A 21,970-nucleotide genomic window follows, 5' to 3' on the forward strand; every position below is an offset into this window, starting at 1 on the left:
ATACGTGACTTTATTCTTATCCATATATGTACGTATATATATTTGTAAGTTTTTAACTAGGTTAGGATTTTAAAAATTCTAAATACGTAGTTATCGTGATTCGAATCGCGTCCATTCTCACATCAAAATAACGTGTTTCCTTAAATAAATCTCTATATAATCTTCACTTCTTTTAAAAGAAAACATAATTCAACAAGTTCATTCGTTTTTTTTTTTTAAATAGAATGGATATGGAACGTAAGTATTAAGTTTTTGTTTTCAAATGTTAAAATGCTTTTCTTGTTTGACTATATTTCCTTTCTCTCATTGCATGTTTGGATCAAACAAATAAATAATAATGCCATTTAAATCTCCAATTATGTTATAAGATTGAAGAGTTTTATTTCATTTTCTTGTTCCTATCAAATTCCAATAATTTAATTTTTCTTTAGTTCTCAATTAGATATAATACAATCTCCGTCCACTGCATATAGGTTTCAATTTTCGACATTTATAAGTGAACTTTACTAATTAAACATGATTTTTAGTTTCTTCTTAGAAGGCAATTGTACTAAAAATGTTCATAAAATGGTAGAGACTAAATTCTTACAAATAGTAAAATACATAGACTTATATTTTGTTACTCATTAAAGTTTAGAGATTACATTGTTAAAAAAAATGATTTTACTATTTTTGAGAGGAGTAGTATTTTGAACATAAAATTAAATTTGTCCTAAAATGTGTTTGTATATTTTAGCATGCAAACTGATTTTTATTGAAGTGCTTAATTAAAATTAAAAAAACAATATTACAAAAATAAAAATGTCACATAAATTTAGAATTGGTTTTTACTTTTTCATTTTTGGTTGCTAGCTTTTGTCTCTCTCTAAACACAACATAATCTAATAGTAATTAGGAAATGATTAATTAAAGAAAGCAATCCAATAGAAGAAATGAATGTATTGTTGGAGAAATTCATTTATAAAACAATAACATTGTTAACATAGTTTTATTTCTAAACTTAGATACATACCTATAATTCTTGTATTTTAAGTGTCTAATTTAGTGTTTAATCATAGGTAAATTTTATCAAAATTAAATAAATAACAATAATATTTTTATTAAAAAAATACAATATTTAAATATATTTTCTTAACCTTTCAAAACATAGCAATAAACTAAGACTACTTATCTTCAAAATTTATTTAGAAGCATGAAATAAAATATAATATTTAAAATGTATTATTTTTAAATATAACCAAATAAACCAAAATATTTATAAATATAACAAAATATTACAAACGATTACTGTTCATCGAATGAACAATCAAATTTTGTTTAAAGAGTAATTATCATATATTGATATAATGAACAAAATTGCTATCTTTTGGCAAATGTTAGATTGAAGAGTTGTTATGTCTCTATCTTGTTTATAATTATTTTTTGGTTGAATATTTCATGTTTAAAAACGTCATATATATATATGACGTGGCATTTTGTAAAATGACGAGAAAAGAAGTTAAAAACAACGTGGCATCGTGGGGTTCCAGCAATCAAAATTTTCCAACTCACCAACACCTTTTGCCCTAATTCTTCTAAGTAGTGATGTGGTTCCATATTAAAGTTTGAAAATAAAAAATAACTTTTTTCTTGTCAAGTTGTGATCTCGTGTTCAAATTTTGATTAATAATTGTTGGTAACAATTAAAAAAAATGAAGAATGAATTCCTCATTGATGTGATATTGATCGTGTTCGATAACAATTTGATTTTATGTTTTTTTTTTCTACGTTAAGATTTGGATTCTTAACTAAAATTTAAAACTTCAATGAAATTAAACTTATGTCTTTTGAAACTCTATCTTACAAAGAGAAGTTTTGGATATGGATCATGTTGACTCTTTTAGCAATTTTTTACTTGCGTTTGAACCTATGTTTGGTTAAATTAGTATTAGACTAAACCATCGAAGGTCATGTGAAGGGGTTGGAAGCTTATCTAAGCACCTAACTCTTTGTGTTCTCTCTTGATCGAAGAGTTTGATTCCCTTAAAGTTGTTTTCATTGCTAAAACAACCGTCAACTAACCTTTCACGAGACCTTAAACGTCATGATTGACAAAATCAGAAGACTCATACAAAGATCGAGAGATAAATCATTATATTTTTGTTAGGGTTGAATAATTTCACTACTCACTATCTTACCTATACAATAATATTGTCAGGTGTGAACTTTGTTGATTGAAATCAAACCTCTTTGATACATTTGTTAAAAAGAACAAAAATTACACTAAAAAGATTTAAAGTAAGAAATGTAATATTTTGATAATGAAATAAAAATGTATTTCTTCTCAAATGAACAAACAAAAAAGAAAGTATTTAATCCATAATTACATTAATATTTTTCTTTCCTTTTCCAAAATTATTGTGGCCCTACAAGACATGAATGACGATATAAATGCAATTGGTGGCAAATACATACATATATATATATATATATATATATATATATATATATATATATATATAATAGGTGACAAATATCTTCTCCAAAAACACACACACACATATTTGATATTATATATGATGAAAAAATGATAATGTGTATGGAATTGATGTGAGGAGTCTATTTGCAGCCGTTTGGTTGCTTTACGAATTGGGATTGGGAGTGTACATAACAAATTTAAATAATTGGAATACGACACCGTAAAGCGGTGAAAATAGTAAAATAATTACCGTTCACGTGATATCCTCGTGGCCCCATCTTCATTCAATTTTCCTTACAAAAGACTTTCGCTAAACGCTACATTTATAAGTAGTCCCTTGTTATCAAAATAAACATAATTTAAATGGTATCGTATTTTTTTTTTTTTATCAACTTTCATTTAAGTTATTTGATTCTCTCACCTTAATTAAAATCGAACATTTAAAAGTATTAGGATTGAAATTGAGTAAATGGAAGACTAATATTATATATATATATATATATATATATATAGTCAAATGAAATCTATGCATGATTTCTTCCTCCAATATTTTAATTTATTTTCATATGGTTTTTAAGGAATGGATTGTTAGACATTCATCAAACTTTGTATTAGATTTATTTAACATTTTTTATTTAGTAGTGCTAACCAACCTCTCTCAATTGATATCAAATCCATATCTATTGTATGCACAATTTCTTTTATCCAAAAATATTGTGGTATGCTTTAAAGTAAATAAAAATATTTTTAATTTGGAATTTAAAGTGATATTTTTTTATATTTTTATTTTCTTTCTATAAATAAAATTTGTGTCAATTTTGTTTTAAATAGAAGAAAAGAAAAAGAGAATTGTTGGAATGCATTCCTAAAAGTAGTAATTAATCATTAAATTCATAAAAACAACAACTATTGTTAATGTGATTGTGTGTGGTTAGCACATTTATTTTTATTCTATTTTTCAATATACATAAAATATAATTATAAATCTCATTGGTTCAATAAATGAATTCTAAAAAAAATGATGGAACCAAAGGTATTAAATGAGATATTTTGGGGGCAGATATGTGATTTGTGAAAGTTTTGCACTCACCACGTCTTGTTCTTCATTTTTGTAATTTAAAATAACAATACTAATAACTAAGCCGACACGTCGGCCTAAGCCAACTAATTAAGTAATTAATTAATTGTTTTGAGAAACCTAATAAAGGGCTAAGCTAAGCCAACTAATTTAACAAAGTAAATTTGATGGGTTTAGAAATATTAATTTAATTACTTCATAAGAAAAAGCATATTATTAATATCAAATGATGAGATAACAACTCCACTAAAATAAATGTATTCTATGATTAAAACTTCCCTTTTTCAAAGTCACGTGTTTACTTTTATCCTTTTCTTCTTTTTAATTATTTTTTTTTTGATAGTTTAGGAAAATTGTTTTATATGATAAAAGTTTTAAAAATATTTACAAATATAACGGAATATCACAATTTGATAAGTCATAATAGACATGTGGACTGGCGTGATTCATCGTTATTTTATCCTATAGTGTAAATATATTAGTTTATTTTACTATATTTAAAAATAAATCTTGAGTTTATTAGTAAAACGTTAAACTTTCGAGTTTCGTCCTCTTTTAGTCATCTAATTTATTGAAAAAGTATAAATTGATTTGAATATTGTCGATTGGAATATAGGATGCCTGACTAAAATGAGTCGGAGAAAAAACAAAGAAAAGTTTGTGGAAAAAATATGCTCAAGCTCAAACCAGGGTTATTAACTTAAAAAGATAACATTTTTGTGTTACGTAATCCTAATGAAATATGGGTGCTAAAATGAAACACGTAATTCTACTCCGTAATCTGATTTGCAAAGGAGAGTGTGATCAACCCAACAAAAAATTAGTACAATGTTTATGGTGAGAAAAGTACTAAGAAAATCATGTTCTTCTCTCGACCAACTTTGTAAAGAGGATCTCTTTCACAAAATGACACATTATTACTTGTCACAATGTACACTTTAGTTTAAAACACATTTGTCCTAAATACACATATTTGCTATTTATTTTCATCTAGTTAGTACAATCTTGATGTTTAAATTAGTTTGAATCCCAAACTTGATCTCATATTCTATCTCTTTTGCAAGATTTTGTATTCCATTCTTATTCTATATTTTTCAAGATTGTCTTAATCCAATTCAAATTTTATAGCCCAATTTATATTCATACTTCAGAGTAAGTGTCAAACAAGAAAAAGTATGACTACAATTTTTTTTGTTGGATGTTGATGTGATTAATAGCTGTTAACTTTAAAAGCAACAAGTTTTATATACCAATTTTGAGTGCTTAAAAATTGAAGTTGATCCATCGTTTCTCTTACGAGACAAAAGTATTGCTTTAACCAGTGAGCTATATCATACTATCCAAAATAGTGAGATTCCTTTTTTCATGGTAAACGAGATTTGCCAAAAGGCGACTCCTTTAAAGCAAGGATGTGCATTATTGAGTAGTAAATTAAACTTTTGGAGTTTTTTTTTCTTCCTTTTTTCTTTTTCTTTATCTCTTTTGGCGCAGAGAGACAAAATGAAAGGATCGAACTGTAACTGACTCTCCCACTGCTCCAAAACCAAAACGCTCATCTTTGTTCATTTTCTGTGCTTTGTGGGAACTGATGTTGGTGGGTCGTCCTCATTTGCGCTCCTAACTGCTATGCTCTAATCAAAATCATCTCTTTGGCATTTGGTTCTGCGGTTGTGCATATTTTTGGAGTTCGTTCTTGCAATTTTTCTGACGAGTTAGGATTTGAACGTGCTTGCACGGATAAATAGTGAGATATACGTAGAGAGAAGGGTAAGGAGTGAAAAGAAGAAATGGGAGAAAAACCAGAAGTGCTGGAGGCTGTGTTGAAGGAAGCTGTGGATTTGGTAGCAGATCTGAGCATTTTGAAGCCCTTTTGGTGTTTGGCTGTTTGTTTTGGTCGCCTTATTCTCATTTTGTTTAACTGCAGGAAAATATACCCATTGATGAGGTTTTTGAAAATCTGAGATGTAGCAAAGAGGGTCTTACCAGTGAGGCTGCTGAGGAAAGGCTGAAGATTTTTGGCCACAATAAGCTTGAGGAAAAGAAGGTAATGCTTCACTTACTAGTAGCATTGTGGTTAACTCTGTTGATTTGGTCTGAATTTTTCTTGTTGTATGGTTTCAGGAAAGCAAATTTTTGAAGTTTTTGGGTTTCATGTGGAATCCTCTATCATGGGTTATGGAAGCTGCTGCAATTATGGCTATTGCACTTGCAAATGGAGGAGTAAATGCCCAGCTACATGGATTGTTATTTATGTTTCTTTCTTTCATCTTCTTTGTTGTTCATTGTTCTAAGTACTATTTACTCACTTGCAGGGAAAACCCCCGGATTGGCAAGATTTTGTTGGTATCATCACCCTGCTTATCATTAACTCTACAATCAGTTTTATTGAGGAAAACAATGCAGGAAATGCTGCAGCTGCTCTCATGGCTCGTCTTGCTCCCAAAGCCAAGGTATTAGAGATAAATTATTGTGTGTGCTGCATTTTTGCTAGAAACTGTACTTTGTTGGCTTAATTTTATGTGTCTTCTAGATGCTTAAAGTTTAGTGGAACCACAATTTTTAGGTGATATGTACTTGAATTTCTGTGCTTTGCTTTTGATTTTTTGTGGAAGGTTCTTAGAGATGGAAGGTGGAGCGAGCAAGATGCTTCCATTTTAGTTCCTGGGGACGTAATCAGTGTTAAACTTGGGGACATTATTCCAGCCGATGCTCGTCTTCTGGATGGGGATCCACTAAAAATTGACCAGGTTGGTAAAAGACCATGATATCTAGAGATTTTAACCTGATTTCTCACATACCACCCCATTACCCTGTGCTCATGTTGTAACTGTCCATTTCCTTACTAAGTTTGGCTTTCGGTTTGTAGTCTGCGCTTACAGGCGAATCTCTTCCAGTAACGAAAGGACCTGGTGATGGTGTGTACTCCGGTTCTACTTGCAAGCAAGGAGAGATTGAAGCTGTGGTCATTGCTACTGGTGTCCACACCTTTTTTGGTAAAGCTGCTCATCTTGTTGACACCACCAACCAAGTGGGACACTTCCAAAAGGCAAGAAGATGTGTCATTGTATTACTTGATTTTCGGTTTGTGTAATTTCTTTCCTTTAACTGTCTTACTTTTATCATTATTGCTTCGTTCGTAGGTCTTGACAGCGATAGGGAATTTCTGCATATGTTCCATTGCTTTGGGAATGGTAATAGAGATCATTGTAATGTACCCAATTCAGGACCGAGAGTATCGTCCTGGAATTGATAACCTCCTTGTGCTATTGATTGGAGGAATTCCTATTGCCATGCCTACAGTTCTATCTGTGACAATGGCTATTGGTTCTCATAGGTTATCCCAACAGGTTAGCTTAGTTATTTAGAAGGCTTCCTGTTGAACCTTGTCTGACATATGAGTTATGGAATAAACAATGGGATTGTATGATGTTATTTCAGGGTGCCATCACGAAGAGGATGACGGCTATTGAAGAAATGGCAGGCATGGATGTCCTTTGCAGTGATAAGACGGGAACCCTGACTTTGAACAAGTTAACTGTTGACAAAAATCTTGTTGAGGTTGGCAAGGACTTGCTTGTTAATGGGATATCTCTTCCTCCCAGAGGCATTTCTATTGTTTATTTCTAACTTTGTGTCTAAATATTACTTCAGGTTTTTGGCAAAGGTATAGATGCAGACACTGTTGTTCTAATGGCTGCTCGTGCATCAAGAATTGAGAATCAAGATGCTATTGATACTGCCATTGTTGGGATGCTAGCTGATCCAAAGGAGGTAAGTTGTCAATAAACATCACTCTTTCGAAATGACTATCAAAAAGTTTAAAATGTTAATCGATCTTCCATGCTTTCAAAGGCACGTGCTGGGATTCAGGAAGTACATTTCCTTCCTTTCAATCCTACTGATAAGCGAACAGCTTTGACTTATATTGACCACGAGGGCAAGATGCACAGAGTCAGTAAAGGTGCTCCAGAACAGGTAAAAAGGCTGCTCCATTTGAACTTGTGCAAATGTTGTCTCTGTTTTAACTGAGAACAGACTACTGAATATAGGTTCCTGTTTTAACTCACTTTTAGATTCTAAATCTTGCATACAACAAGTCAGAGATTGAGAGAAAAGTTCATGCAGTGATTGATAAATTTGCTGAACGAGGTTTGCGTTCGCTTGCTGTAGCATACCAGGTCAGTGAACATGGGGTTGTAGATTTTTTGAGCCCTTGGTTATAAGACCACTATGCATCTTCTTTAGCCCAGTAGTTAAAGTACTGTTGATTATGAGTCATATATCATCTATTGGATTCATATCAGGAAGTTCCAGAAGGAAGAAAAGAAAGTCCTGGAGGTCCCTGGCAATTCATGGGCCTCTTGCCTCTGTTTGATCCACCAAGACATGATAGTGCAGAGACAATTAGGAGAGCTTTAAATCTTGGAGTAAACGTGAAAATGATTACTGGTACGTTTCACATTTTACATGCCTGGTGAAAATGCTCTCCATGTATGGAATGTCACAAATATTCTTATGTGATTCTGACTAGAGATTGCTAAAACATTGCCACATCTATTAAGCTCGCTGAATTTATCTAGCTTGTTAGTTAATTTACCTTGCTTCTTCTATAGGAGATCAGCTGGCTATAGGCAAGGAAACAGGACGTCGATTGGGGATGGGAACCAACATGTATCCGTCATCTGCTTTGCTAGGACAGGAAAAGGATGAGTCAATTGCTGCTTTACCTGTTGATGACCTTATCGAGAAAGCAGATGGTTTTGCGGGTGTATTCCCTGGTATTTTTCCAGTAATTGACTCAAAATGTTAGTTTGGGGAACCGAAAAAATTCGGTTTTTGTCTTGGGATATTGGCTCACCATGATTTTTTGTTGGTTCAGAGCACAAGTATGAGATTGTAAAACGCTTGCAAGCTATGAAACATATCTGTGGTATGACTGGTGATGGAGTGAATGATGCTCCTGCACTTAAAAAAGCAGACATAGGTATAGCTGTTGCAGATGCAACTGATGCCGCTCGGAGTGCTTCTGATATTGTTCTTACTGAACCTGGTCTCAGTGTTATCATCAGTGCTGTCTTGACTAGTAGAGCAATATTTCAGAGAATGAAGAATTACACGGTAACCTGTGGTTTGACCTTTTAATATCTCTTCATTCAGTAGTGGGTTTTTGAGGTTGCAGCCTTTGAGATTGCATTATTACCATCTCTTTTTCTACTTTTGAAGTTTGATTTGTTTGCCTATTCTGACTCACGTTTAATTTTTGCCCATGTCAGATTTATGCAGTTTCCATCACAATACGTATTGTGGTAAGTTAATAGAATATATATTAATTATATGTGAGGTCTGCTGTTCTGTTCTGTCATGTCCCGAATGACAAGTTATGTTGCTTCTATAATCATAAATTCATATGATTGTTTTAGCATGATCTTCTGATTGTGTCTGTTGCAGCTTGGTTTCATGTTGCTGGCTCTCATTTGGAAATTTGATTTTCCACCATTTATGGTGCTTATCATTGCTATCCTTAATGATGGTTTGTTCTAAATCCTTGTATCTGATTTGCTGATTATTTGAAGTTCATATTAACCAATGTGATTCTTTTTCCACTGTTTATTGAAACTCATCAAATGATTAATGTGTAGGTACAATCATGACAATATCAAAGGACAGGGTTAAGCCATCTCCTCTGCCAGATAGTTGGAAGCTGGCTGAAATTTTTACTACTGGCGTTGTACTTGGTAGTTACTTGGCAATGATGACAGTCATATTCTTTTGGGCGTCGTATAAAACCAACTTTTTCCCTGTAAGACAATCCAATTTCCTTAATACTAAGTAATAATCTGTTAAGGATGGGTTCTTTTGATTTCTGCTGATCTGTCTCGTTTTGTGTAAAATTCAGCGAATCTTTGGAGTACCAACCCTTGAAAAAACAGCTCATGATGATTTCCGGAAGCTAGCCTCAGCTATATATCTGCAAGTGAGCACTATCAGCCAGGCTCTCATTTTTGTTACGCGATCTCGAAGTTGGTCCTATGTCGAGCGTCCTGGGTTATTTCTTGTAGTGGCTTTTGTTCTTGCTCAACTGGTAAGGCAAAACTCGTTTGAATTGTTGCACTTGTCTTTTCAATTATACTTTGGAAGAAAACACTAAGTTTGGTGTTGAACAGGTTGCCACTCTGATTGCTGTCTATGCTAATTGGAGTTTTGCTGCCATTGAAGGAATTGGTTGGGGTTGGGCTGGTGTAATTTGGCTTTATAACATCATCTTTTATATTCCTCTTGATCCCATAAAGTTTGCTATTCGATATGCATTGAGTGGGAAGGCTTGGGATCTCATGCTTGAGCAAAGGGTATAAATTTGCTCTGTTGCCTGCATTCTACCTGTCAAAGTTATGCATCAGTTGGTTTATTCACTTGTATTCTTTTAATAGGTTGCTTTCACAAGACAAAAGGATTTTGGTAAGGAACAACGTGAGCTGCAATGGGCTCACGCCCAAAGAACGCTGCATGGTTTGCAACCGCCTGATACCAAGATGTTCACTGAGAGAACTCATTTCACAGAACTCAATCACATGGCTGAAGAAGCCAAAAGGAGAGCTGAAATTGCTAGGTATGTTGCAAAACATCATTTTTGGTTTGACATGTATTTGAAACTGATGGCTGGTTTAAGTTATCATTCTGCAACCACCAATTTGGTTTCATTCCATAAATCTTGCAGATTGAGAGAACTCCATACACTGAAAGGCCATGTAGAGTCGGTGGTGAGATTGAAGGGTCTCGATATCGAAACGATCCAACAAGCATACACCGTGTAAGGGGATGTTCAATACTGTAATATACTGTCTTGTAGTTATATGGTGACTGCTGGCATTAGAATATGCAATTGGCATAAGCCGTTTGGAAGTTAAAGAAGGATGAAACAACGGTTTACACCAGTATTTGGCTTTTGGTCTTTTAGCATATTTAGAGGACTCTGTCGTTTTTGACGCTTTTCTGTGTTATATTAGTCTTTTTTTTTTCTATTGCCGGACTTGGCATATCTTGTAAGTTGTAATGCACTGCGTCCCCAAGAGGAAGTTCTTATGAAATGATGTCATTTATGTTCATTCCAAACTCACTGGAATTTTTTTCTACTGGATTCTCATGGAGTTTACCAATTTCATCACTTCTCACTGTAAATGAAAGATTGAAAGTGAACCAAACATACGAAGGTGTTTGGCCCAATGAGCTTCAGGGGATTGTTTGGTTCAAAGAGATCATGGGCTTCACCACTAAAATTTTTTAATTTCATGAGTCGTTCACAACTTTATTTCCTCCACACCCTTGAATTAGGTCATTTCTAAATCATGGAGAGAAGCAAAACTACTGACATGATTCTGTTCTTGACATTATGTTACTTGTCTTCCAACTTATGTCAACACAGTTGTACTACGATTTATAAAGGTAGAATTCTCACAAGAGAGTTTTCAATTAAAAGGAGTTAGGTTAGGATATTACCACTTTCTAAAAGCTAAAAACTACACGAAGTTTCGTGTAGCAGCTTCTAGGGAGTAGAAATAGTCCAATCTTTCTTTGTAAAGACCTTCAGCAGACAATCTCCAGTGGCACTGCCCTTTGTCTTCTCAGTTCTTACGAAACAATAAAATCAAGAAACTACTAAAGTAAATGGATCATACCAGAAACAAAAACGACCCACTGATGGGATTTCTTTGAAATGGAAAATCTGATTAATGGATATGAAAGCTACAAAAATGTCTTCTCTTGTCTTTAACAAAAGCAGAAAAAAGCATGGGGACAATGTTAAGTGCCATGCCAATACTCATCCTTTACTAAAAGAGTTCTGTCGCATAATTTGGCAGAGAATCTAGAGAAAGTTGGGTCAGGGATTCTGTCCAATCATCGTAAAGATGATGAATGAGGCTGCGAGGATCTTGAAACCATGATGGCCTGAGACGAAAAAATGAAACAAAAAATGAAACAAAAAATGAAGGATCTGTCCAGTACTTTTGTCTTAATCTTCTGATTTTTCCACATAAAATTTAATGGAGAATCAACACTAGAGTGTGTGAGATAGAGAGAGAGAGCACAGGCAAATCCTAAGTCTTTAGTGGTCAAAGTAAGCATCAAGGTTGTGAAGCTGCTGGCTCCATTAAAGATGTGTTAGTAAACTACCTAACAAGAATCCATCTTTAATATACTGAGAATTAAAGAACTATAATATAATCCAATATAATCCAAGTAGCACTATTCTCATCATCGTCCATGGCTTCAAAATCTTGAAGTCCTTTGCTATCTTCTAATTTCTTGGAGTTTCTGAAAATGGGTAAAGACTCCCACCAGCAGTTTTATTAAGAGAAGATGGAGCAAAGGTCTGCCAAAGGCTACTGTTTCCCTACAAAAACAAGTTCATATTTTGTTAGTTAGCGTTGAAATATTTTGAATCTAACTAGACGGGTCTCGCTTTTACAAAAACTTATTGACTGTGTGGGATCTAATTTATATTATTTATGTTATTTATGGTTTTGGACCTACGGTTTAAAGGGGTGTGCATTATAAATTCTCTAATTCTAGTGGTAAAAGTTATTTTCTCTCTCTGTTTATGACTGTAGCTAATACATTATTGATGTATCACGTAAATCTCTATGTTGATTTTTGTTTTCTTTACGTTTTATGCGTTTCTTTGATCGTGGATTTCTTAACCATTATTCTACATCATGTGAGGTGAGTCATTATGTAGGTGAACATTTGTCGGAAAGAGGCCTCTTTTTGCATACCCAACATTAATAGCTAATACACTGTTAATGTATCACCTAGCTAAAAGGACCACCAAATTCAAGATTTGCAATCCAGCATCTAGACATTGAAGAAATCATCTCCATTGCCAACCAATCTCCATTGCCACCTTCCTCCTTTGTCTTAGATATTGCATACCCAACAAACAAGAAAGACCCTCCAATGCTTCTCATGTTCTCTAGAACTTGCTTGTAATAAAACTCATAATGAGCAATAGATGTGAAAGCTTCAGAAATGCCTATCAAAATGAACTGAGGTATCAACCACAAACCAGACGTTGAAGAAATGGCACCTCTTCCAAATTCTATTCCAATTGGTTTCTCAAGAGCCAAATGCCTTCTCTTCTCTTACTCTCAACAAAAGCAGAGAGAAAAAGGACTGCAATGTTGAGTACCAAAGCTTGAAACACTCCATATGGTTGATGGACTATGGGAACATAGTGAATGATAATGGTAATTAGACCATATAGGAATGATCCTTAGAATGCAACTTCAATTCTTCTTCAATATGTAATGTTCTCCTATCATACTACTACTGAAGTTTTGAATAATTGAGCTAAAAAAACTACAACAAAAAAAAAAAAAAATCCTACGTGTCATAAATGTTATTTTACTTAAATTATTTCAATATAGACTTTTAGATATAATCTAATATCTTCGAGATTATAATTTATTTATTTATTGAATAAATTTCGAAATTAGTTTTTTTTTTTTTTATAATATTGACATTTTGTGTTGTCGATTTAGAGAACGATGTCCGCTCTACAATGCGAATGTGCATTTTAAAATATTAGGGGTATATATGATAAACACATTTAGAATTTTAAAAATCAATGTAAGTATACAACAAATTGCAAATTTCATATTCCAACCCCAACTTGTAAGTGAGAAAGTAAGAACATCCCATATATAATAACCTGCTCAAAGAACATCTTATATACTACAATGTATTCACCACACCCTCTACAAAATTAGTTAGAGCATCTCCACTAGGAAAAACATTATAGACCACAAATCATAATAATTAATAAATTTAACTTTATCTAATGCTATTCCCCTTATATATATATATATACACAATATACTATATGTTCTCTTCTATGGGACCATGATGGAACAATTGTACAATAATATTTAAAAAACTAATATTAAAATTGGAGTTAGAATGTGGAAGAATAGGTGGTCGTCATGTCAAATTCTTTTTTATGGCTATTTACTTATTTGTAGGGTTAGCAAAAGAACCCACTATGAGTCGATAGATACATATATATATATGTATATATACACGATCCATGTTAATCGATAAAGAACAAAGCCCAAAACTAAAGCATATTTCATTTTTGTTTTTCCATTTAGGAAAAATGAGGAATTGGTCCCCATGCAGGGAGCTGTTTCCCTGACAGGGAATCCCTGCCACAGTCTCTGCCTTCAAATGGCGAGGATGGTGTCAATTCCCTCCACAGGGAGGGGAACCCTCTCCCCTTCCCGACCATGTTACCAACTCTACTTGACAATAAATAAGTTATTTTGTAATTGAGCTTCAACGATAGTGTAAAAATTCAAGGATGAAATGGAAACTTTTGGACAAAGTAGAGATATGAGCTAATTTATAAAACTCAAAAAAATAATAAATAATAATTTTAAATTATCACCCGTTTTACCATAGATTAACCAAACCAACTATTTTTTAACGATAATTAACATAACAATAATATCTAAAAAAAAAAAGTTTAGTTTAATGATAATTAATATATTACTATCGAGAAAAGAAAAAAATCTATAAATTAAACTAATAATTTAACAAAATAGCAATATTATTAACGAACCCTAATTTTAGTGTACAAAACTAAACTATTTGCCATGTGGCTTTCAACATTCTTCATCCTTCACCGGCAAATCATTCCGACGACCATTTTCCGTCAACTTCACTTTATCATCGTAACCTCTCACAAAACGCCTTGCGAAGAACACGAAGTACAGTAGGTTCAGTGTTTCGATCACGGCGATTGTGAAATAGTAGTAGTCAAGTCTATTATGGTTTAGGTCGTGTCCCCCTACCCATGGCGATTTTGCAATTTTCCCACTCACTTTTTTTATCACATCAACTATCAAAGAGCTTAAGTAGCTCGCTACTGAGATTGTGAGGAAGAAGATGGCTCCTGCAACTGTTCTCATATGTTCCGGCATATGCATTGTGAAGAACTCCATCATGGCTACCAATGCAAATGCCTCCATTAAACCAGTGAGAACATGTTGCGGTAACAGCAACGCGAAACTTGTTGGTGAAATGAACAATTTGTTTTTCAAAGCAGCGTCTCTTCGATGTTTCTCGACGACCCCTGAGGTGATCATACTCAGAATCGACAGGACGATCCCTATTGTGATTCTCTGCTCCATTGTAAGTCTTCTTTCTTTTCCGGTCATTTTCTTTCCTAGTTTGATGAGAACCCTCTCGTAGATTATGATCCATATAGATAGAGCTATCATACCGGCTAAGTTCATCCACCCGGGTGGGAATTTGAAATGGGATCCGATTGATCTGTTTGATTGCATTGCTTGAAGAATCCCAAATGTGTTTGGTTGATTGAATACTATGAAACACCCAATTCCTGATATCCAAACGGGAAGTATAGACACTAGGCATTTGAATCCTTCCACTTGCTGTAAACTGCATAATCTCCATGAATTTTTGGGTTTTCCCTGTTCATCCAATTCCTCTTCTGGATTTACTATAATCGCAGCTCTATCCAGCCATTTGAACCTATCTGTGTGAATAAGCTTTTCCCCACATGTAGAATCCTCCATTGGCGAGTCATAAAACGAGCTGGATGAAATCGAATGTCCTCGTTTTCTATAGGCAGCTACAATGACCCTAGCCACATCCTTAAGCATGCTTCCTCTGGGCTTAACGATGATGTAAGTATGCCGACCCAGCAAGAAAATCGAGATGGAGATGAAGAAACAAATGGTGGGAATGGCAAATCCGAGGGTCCAGCTTACATTAGTTTGAACATAAACAACACCAGTGAGAGCTATAAGTAGTGCGACGGTGAAAGAAAGGTACCACCAATTAAAGAAGCTTTCTAATTGAGACTTTCCCTTTTCTGTGGTGGTGTCGAATTGATCAGCTCCAAATGCAACATTGCAGGGACGAATACCACCAGCGCCAATCGACAACAGACCGAGACCGGTGAATAGAACTAGGAGCTGCCAAAGATGTGGCTGTGGGCAATGGCCTGAATCTTCAACATTGCAATGAGGAGGTCTGAGCTGGTGGAGAGCTGCGGTGAGAGCAACAGTCCCCATCCCCTTTTCAAAGACAAAGAAGATTAATTGTGAGATAAATGTTGATGACTTAAACAAGGGAAAAGTAAAAGCAATACCAAGAATGATGCAATGGAGCCATATAGGAGGGTGCGGTAGCGGCCAAGACGAGTATCTGCAATGAAAGCACCGGCTAAAGTGGCAACATTTGAGGTTCCAATCCAAATGTTAACCACATTAACCACAAAAATTCCATTGACATTATATTTGGTGCTGAGATACACTGTGATATTAGATATCAAACTCATGGATGACAGCTTCTCAAAAGACTCGTTCCCTTCAAAAGAACAGATATTCAAAACTAAGGGAAAAGACACAGATCAGTTTGTAATGTATGATGTTTAAGTAATGAATGTTACCGACCGATAATGTATTTGACGGCACGCCATCCTCCGAGTTTCTGGCAAGGGGGCGGAGGAGGGTGGGAGGAGGGAAGTGGAGTTACCAAATCCATGGTGGCCGTGTAAAGACTGTAGGAGGGTGTGGAAGGAGGGAAATATCGAAAGAGTGGAGGAAATTAGGAATGGTGGAAAAGCTCCAAAATAGAAGGTAGTTGTTGAGGATTATTGTTTTATGAGTATATGCTGTTGTTTTGCATTGATCCTATTTTCCCGTTTTCCACTTCCCCATCCCCATTTATCACTCTTCTTCTCCCACACCAATTCCATGGTATATATATTAGTTAGCATTTTTTTTTTCTTTTTTGCAAAATTTGAAGTCTGTGAGTTTCTGATTATATAGAAAATTAAGATGGTTTTGCACGGACATAATCAAATTTAATTTGTGTGTAAAATGTTGTAAATGATGTCTTGCTTGTTTTTCATATACATCTATTTATTTATACCTCAAAATTTATGGTTTATCAATTAAAATTATAAACTAATAATGATATAAATTTAACTATTTTGATTGGTGATTTATATTTATGGATTAAATTGTTATTCTACCAAAAAATCATCACATAAGGACTTTTCTAAATATGATAAGCAGACAAATAGAATACTAAATTAAAAAAAAAAGTTGTTACTGTCTTTTGGTGAGCAATTAGAGGTATATTTGAGATCTTTGATTTTGTATTACAAATCCAAATACAAAATTTGGATTAAATTAGATTATAAACTTAATTCCATTACCCATCATAAAAAGATTAATTTGTTCAAATTTCTACCACAGACCTCACATGTGATTAATAATAAATAAATAAAAGTATCCACCAAACTCAAAGTTCCAAGTTTAACCTTTTAAGATGTGAACAGTAATTCCATCTAGAAAATGGAAAAAGTTACCATTATGATTTTTATATAACTTTATTTTTAGAAAAAGAATAAATAAACTATAAGCTAAAGTATTAAAATATTAAAAAGACTAGAAAGGGCAGGAATATACTGCGGATGTTTCCATCGTATACAAATGATTTAAGCAATTTCCATCAAACACGTGTCCCTTATTTGGAGCGAAGTGCTGACGGTTGATCGATCGAGGGAAAAATCCCAAAATTAACTTTTGAATTTTCTCGTTTGCGTTTCAATTGCACAACTCTCAATGCCCACTTTGACAAAAAGCCTGCCCACTCTGCTCTCATGAATTGCAGGAAAACTAAAATCTCTCTCTCTCATCTGTTTAAATGATTATTTGGTTTAATAATGGCGCCTTCTTCCTTTCATTTCTATTTTACCACACATCATAGCCTTCCTTCGTACTCCAACTCTTCTCTTTTTATCATCACTACCAACAAGCCCCTCGTCTAACTCAACTCCAGCAACCTCAATTTGTAAGAAAATCCAAATGGGTGTGCTCGTTTTGGTTGTTTCATCTCTTTTACTATCGACCCTTTTCAGCATTTGTACTTTTGCTCTCACCCCAGATGGTAAATCTCATTTTCCGTTTCTCCCCTGTTCCAGTTCTTTACTTTTTCACTTTTCTCTTTTCATTTGGGTGTGAAGGAAAATGGTATTACGTTGATGCTTTTGAACTAATCAACGAGAACGAGTACCTTGATGGTTTGTTGTGGCCTGTTTTCTGTTTCCTTTGTATGATTCGATCAGTACGAAGCAATTTTCTGCGTTCTTAAATTCTTCATTTCACAGGCTTAACGTTGTTGGAAATTAGAAGTGCGTTTAATGATAGCAAAAACCTCCTTGGTGATTGGGAAGCTTCGGATGAGTTTCCCTGTAAATGGCCTGGTATATCTTGTCATCCTGAGGACCATCGGGTTAGCTCAATGTATGTAATGGTGTCACCTTTCGTATTTGCCTTGTTCCTTTATTTCAGGTTTTGGATTGTTTCTTCTCCAAATTGATTTTTTTTTTATTTTTTTTTTATTTTGGATGTTTCAGTAACTTACCTTACATGCAACTTGGAGGGATCATTTCTCCCAGCATTGGTAAACTCAGCAGGTTACAGAGACTGTAAGTTCTACAGAGTCATTTCTTCCCCCGCATTTTCCCTCCTCCGATAGTATGATGGGCAAGAAGCTGAAGATTAGAAACTTTATGATTTAAAGAGATTCCATCTTACTTCTCTCTCATTGTCTTTTGTATGTTAACCATACCAGTGCACTTCATGAAAATGGCTTACATGGAAATATTCCTAACGAAATCACAAAATGTACTCAGCTCAGAGCTCTGTAAGTGAAGAGTGTTGTAACTATTAGTTCCATATAGTCTATAGACATTCTTCAATCTCCTCATGCATCATTTTACCAAATTCAAGGTATTTGAGGTCTAATTATCTTCAAGGTGGCATACCTTCTGATATCGGAAACCTTTCTGCTCTTACAATACTGTAAGTTTTCTTGAATGGTTTGGCATTTTTTGAGTCTGTCTTTATATTCTATTTGAGATTTTGGTTCAGTCAATATAAGTCACGTAATTGACTGGGGGACATTTTGTTAATATTGAATTTGTTTGACGAAATGTTACTTGATCTTCTTTTTGGCACTACTTGTATGTACTGAATTAGTAAGTTGGGGACTTCTCTTTTTATACCATTATTGCATGTTTTCTTAATATTGAGGTTCAAATTAGGGATTTGTCAAGCAATGCGTTAAAGGGTGCTATTCCATCATCCATTGGTCAACTCTCGCTTTTGCGTCATTTGTAAGTTGCACTGCAGCTGTGGCACAAGAAGAGTTTACTTGACACTTCTAGCTATGGTTATTTTATCGTTTTCATATCATTCACAGGAATTTGTCCACAAACTTTTTCTCTGGGGAAATACCTGATTTCGGAGTTCTAAGCACATTTGGAAGCAATTCGTGAGTACTCCAATCACATGTGTTTTCCAAAATTTACTCCCATGCTAAGTTGTTGAATCATATATGAAAATGTGATATCCTATACCTGAAATTTGAACCTCCTAAAGTGTTAAAACTTTGGAACTGTGAACAAGGCTTTTGGAGTGTTTTTTTGTTATTCAAAAGAGACTTTCCTGTTGTCATGAACAATCTATGTTTCTTGCACCTCGCCGATCAGCATAGATGATTTCACTTACTAGCATGGGTCTAATCAAATAACATTCGTAACTCTAGGACTTATTTTTTGTGTCCTGAATCATCAGGTAGTTACTAACAATAGTCTAGAGTTAGGATTTATTTTCATCATCTCCATAAAGGAACTGTGTTGTTTTACTGTAATAATCAAGATGGATATAGAACTCATTAGGAACTTCGGGGTAAGACCATCCTTCTAACCAGGGTGAAGGGTCATTATAAATCTGGCCTCCAGTTGGCACTGGTTGAAGCAGTAATTTAAAAAGGATCTAGTACTTTTCTTACTCCCTTTCTACATGTTTAAAAAATTGTTGTCTTCCTCAGAGTCCAAATTCCATTTGTAGACTATTACCCATAGGGGTACTGCCTAAAATTGGAGGATGGGAGTCCGAGACCGAGGATTCTGATAGGGTACTAAATGATTTGAAGACTTGCTGTGGTTTTTCTACTTCCGCACTTTCTCTCTAATAATTCCCGTCTATTTTATTTTACTTTTTTAGTTCCATTAACTTTGTCTCCGTTTTCTTCCTTCCTTTTCAACTGGAGGAGGATTCTGAGCTTGTTGTATTGATAGTTAAGTGTGTTACTACAGGTTCATTGGAAATCTAGATCTCTGTGGTCATCAAGTTAACAAGGCTTGCCGAACCTCACTGGGATTCCCTGCAGTGTTGCCCCATGCTGAAAGCGATGAAGCTTCTGGTTAGCTTGCTGAGAAATGACATTCCAACTTGAATCACTTTTATTGCCTCATAAAACTTAAAATATCTTGCTTAAACATACTTGCTCACGATTTTCTGTAGTTCCTGTGAAAAAGTCTTCACACTACATCAAAGGGGTATTAATTGGTGCAATGTCCACTATGGGTGTTGCACTTGTAGTGCTTGTTCCATTCCTGTGGATACGGTGGCTATCAAAGAAGGAAAGAGCTGCCAAGAGATATACAGAAGTCAAAAAACAAGTGGTTCACGAACCAAGTAATTTTCATTTCTCAGTTCTCGTGACAGGTATGTTTCTTCTCAGGTATTGTCCAACTGATGCTAAACGTTCACTGTATAACAGGCACAAAACTTATTACTTTTCATGGTGACCTACCGTACCCATCATCTGAGATTATAGAAAAGCTGGAGTCACTAGATGAAGAAGATGTTGTCGGTTCAGGAGGATTTGGTATTGTATACCGGATGGTCATGAATGATTGTGGAACCTTTGCTGTGAAAAAGATTGATGGAAGCAGAAAAGGTTCAGATCAAGTGTTCGAGAGAGAGTTGGAGATTTTGGGTTGCATCAAACATATAAACTTGGTCAATTTGCGGGGTTACTGTAGTCTTCCATCTTCAAAGCTTCTTATCTATGACTTTCTAGCAATGGGCAGCTTAGATGATTTCTTGCATGGTATGACATTAACATGGGCATAGTGGTTCTGAAAGATTTTGTGCCTCATTTTTTTCCAGCTTTCGTCTAGTATTTCTACTGGTTTATTGACAAGCATTTTATGACTTGGGAATCCATCTATACTGTCCTGTCAATATGTATTGAAAATATTGACAGATTATATTGATTCCGTTTTTCCTTTTCTCTTGAACTTCATGCAGAACATGGACCAGGAAAACAGCCTTTGGATTGGAGAGCTCGTCTTAGGATAGCCTTTGGCTCTGCTAGGGGGATTGCATACTTGCATCATGATTGTTGTCCAAAGATCGTGCATCGTGATATTAAATCGAGTAACATTCTACTTGATGAAAACTTGGAGCCCCATGTATCTGACTTTGGACTGGCCAAGCTTTTGGTTGACGACGATGCTCATGTCACAACTGTTGTTGCTGGAACTTTTGGTTATTTGGCTCCAGGTGCTCATTAGTTCTGTATTTAAAAAGAAAGGCTTGATACGATAATTCATGAATGATTCAAAATATTTCCTTGGTCTGTTGAATGGCTGAATCTGTCATTTCCATGCAGAATATCTGCAAAGTGGAAGGGCAACTGAAAAATCAGATATTTATAGCTTTGGAGTCTTGTTACTGGAGCTGGTGACTGGGAAGAGACCAACGGAACCATCATTTGTAGAGCGAGGCTTAAATGTTGTTGGTTGGGTATGCTCTAAAAACGATCTGTGCTTTGTGCCCAAAACATTACTCTACATGGTTCTATAACCTTTATGTGTGGCACACTTCTTTAGGAGAAGTTAGATTAAGCAATAACTTTAATCACAGTGATAAAATCCGAAACAATTTTATTCGAGAAGATTAGTTTTGGTAATGTTCAAGACACGCATGTACAGACACATACATTCGCATGCATAGTTTGTTTCCTTTTTCTGCCGCAGAAGTTTTACCGTTGCAATGTGTTATTTTATAGATGCACATATTATTGCGAGAAAACAAAATGGATGAGATAGTTGACAAAAGGTGCAAGGACGTTGACGCCGATACTGTAGAAGCAATTCTCGAAATAGCAGCCAAATGCACGGATGCCAACCCAGACAATCGGCCATCAATGAGTCAAGTTTTACAGTTTCTTGAGCAAGAAGTCATGTCACCTTGTCCTAGTGATTTCTACGAGTCTCAGTCTGACTATTCTTGAAACTTTCTGTAACAGAAATGTTTATTTGACCCCAGATCTGTTAATCATCTGCAACTCTCTTGCAGCACTTGAATGTTTCATCTCTCTCTCAATGAAATATGCAGATCATGGAGTTTGATAGTTTGCATCACTATGTCTTGACTGGTAAGTTACAGATAAAGTATGGTTTTGTAGAAGGAAAGTTGTCATCATAATTATTAATTTTTATTATATATTTAAGCTGTGGCAAAAGAATAGTTAAGTTTCAACAC

General features: G+C 34.7%; 3 protein-coding genes and 1 long non-coding RNA gene across 4 annotated transcripts; 3 read left to right on the forward strand and 1 right to left on the reverse strand.

The window, feature by feature from the left end:
• The first annotated feature begins 4,916 nt into the window (after positions 1-4,916).
• On the forward strand, positions 4,917-10,639 carry LOC103483012 (ATPase 11, plasma membrane-type). Its single transcript, XM_008439452.3, has 21 exons — positions 4,917-5,377; positions 5,461-5,580; positions 5,658-5,756; positions 5,849-5,986; positions 6,149-6,283; positions 6,403-6,582; positions 6,677-6,883; positions 6,975-7,094; positions 7,188-7,307; positions 7,389-7,511; positions 7,610-7,714; positions 7,841-7,985; positions 8,150-8,314; positions 8,416-8,654; positions 8,810-8,842; positions 8,985-9,066; positions 9,176-9,336; positions 9,433-9,618; positions 9,701-9,883; positions 9,965-10,143; positions 10,252-10,639. Exons 1-21 carry the CDS (start codon positions 5,324-5,326, stop codon positions 10,346-10,348), a joined length of 2,871 nt encoding a protein of 956 aa, XP_008437674.1. The 5' UTR covers positions 4,917-5,323; the 3' UTR covers positions 10,349-10,639.
• Positions 10,640-14,194: 3,555 nt separating this feature from the next.
• Positions 14,195-16,140, reverse strand: LOC103483003 (protein NRT1/ PTR FAMILY 2.8). The gene is made up of 3 exons (XM_008439443.3): positions 16,013-16,140; positions 15,709-15,926; positions 14,195-15,634 (listed from the first exon to the last, which is right to left on the reverse strand). The coding sequence occupies exons 1-3, from the start codon at positions 16,101-16,103 to the stop codon at positions 14,195-14,197; spliced, it is 1,749 nt and encodes a 582-aa protein (XP_008437665.2). The 5' UTR covers positions 16,104-16,140.
• Positions 15,085-16,429, forward strand: LOC127144315 (uncharacterized). The gene is made up of 2 exons (XR_007815967.1): positions 15,085-15,385; positions 15,474-16,429. It is a non-coding gene; the product is annotated as an uncharacterized LOC127144315 (long non-coding RNA).
• A 773-nt stretch (positions 16,430-17,202) lies between these two features.
• Positions 17,203-21,846, forward strand: LOC103482995 (LRR receptor-like serine/threonine-protein kinase FEI 2). Its single transcript, XM_008439433.3, has 13 exons — positions 17,203-17,516; positions 17,737-17,872; positions 17,986-18,057; positions 18,204-18,275; positions 18,362-18,433; positions 18,676-18,747; positions 18,834-18,905; positions 19,732-19,838; positions 19,940-20,113; positions 20,199-20,531; positions 20,732-20,986; positions 21,096-21,229; positions 21,495-21,846. Exons 1-13 carry the CDS (start codon positions 17,435-17,437, stop codon positions 21,717-21,719), a joined length of 1,806 nt encoding a protein of 601 aa, XP_008437655.2. The 5' UTR covers positions 17,203-17,434; the 3' UTR covers positions 21,720-21,846.
• The last annotated feature ends 124 nt before the right edge of the window (positions 21,847-21,970 follow it).

Source organism: Cucumis melo, chromosome 12 (assembly GCF_025177605.1).
Source record: "Cucumis melo cultivar AY chromosome 12, USDA_Cmelo_AY_1.0, whole genome shotgun sequence".
Classification (NCBI taxonomy): domain Eukaryota; kingdom Viridiplantae; phylum Streptophyta; class Magnoliopsida; order Cucurbitales; family Cucurbitaceae; genus Cucumis; species Cucumis melo.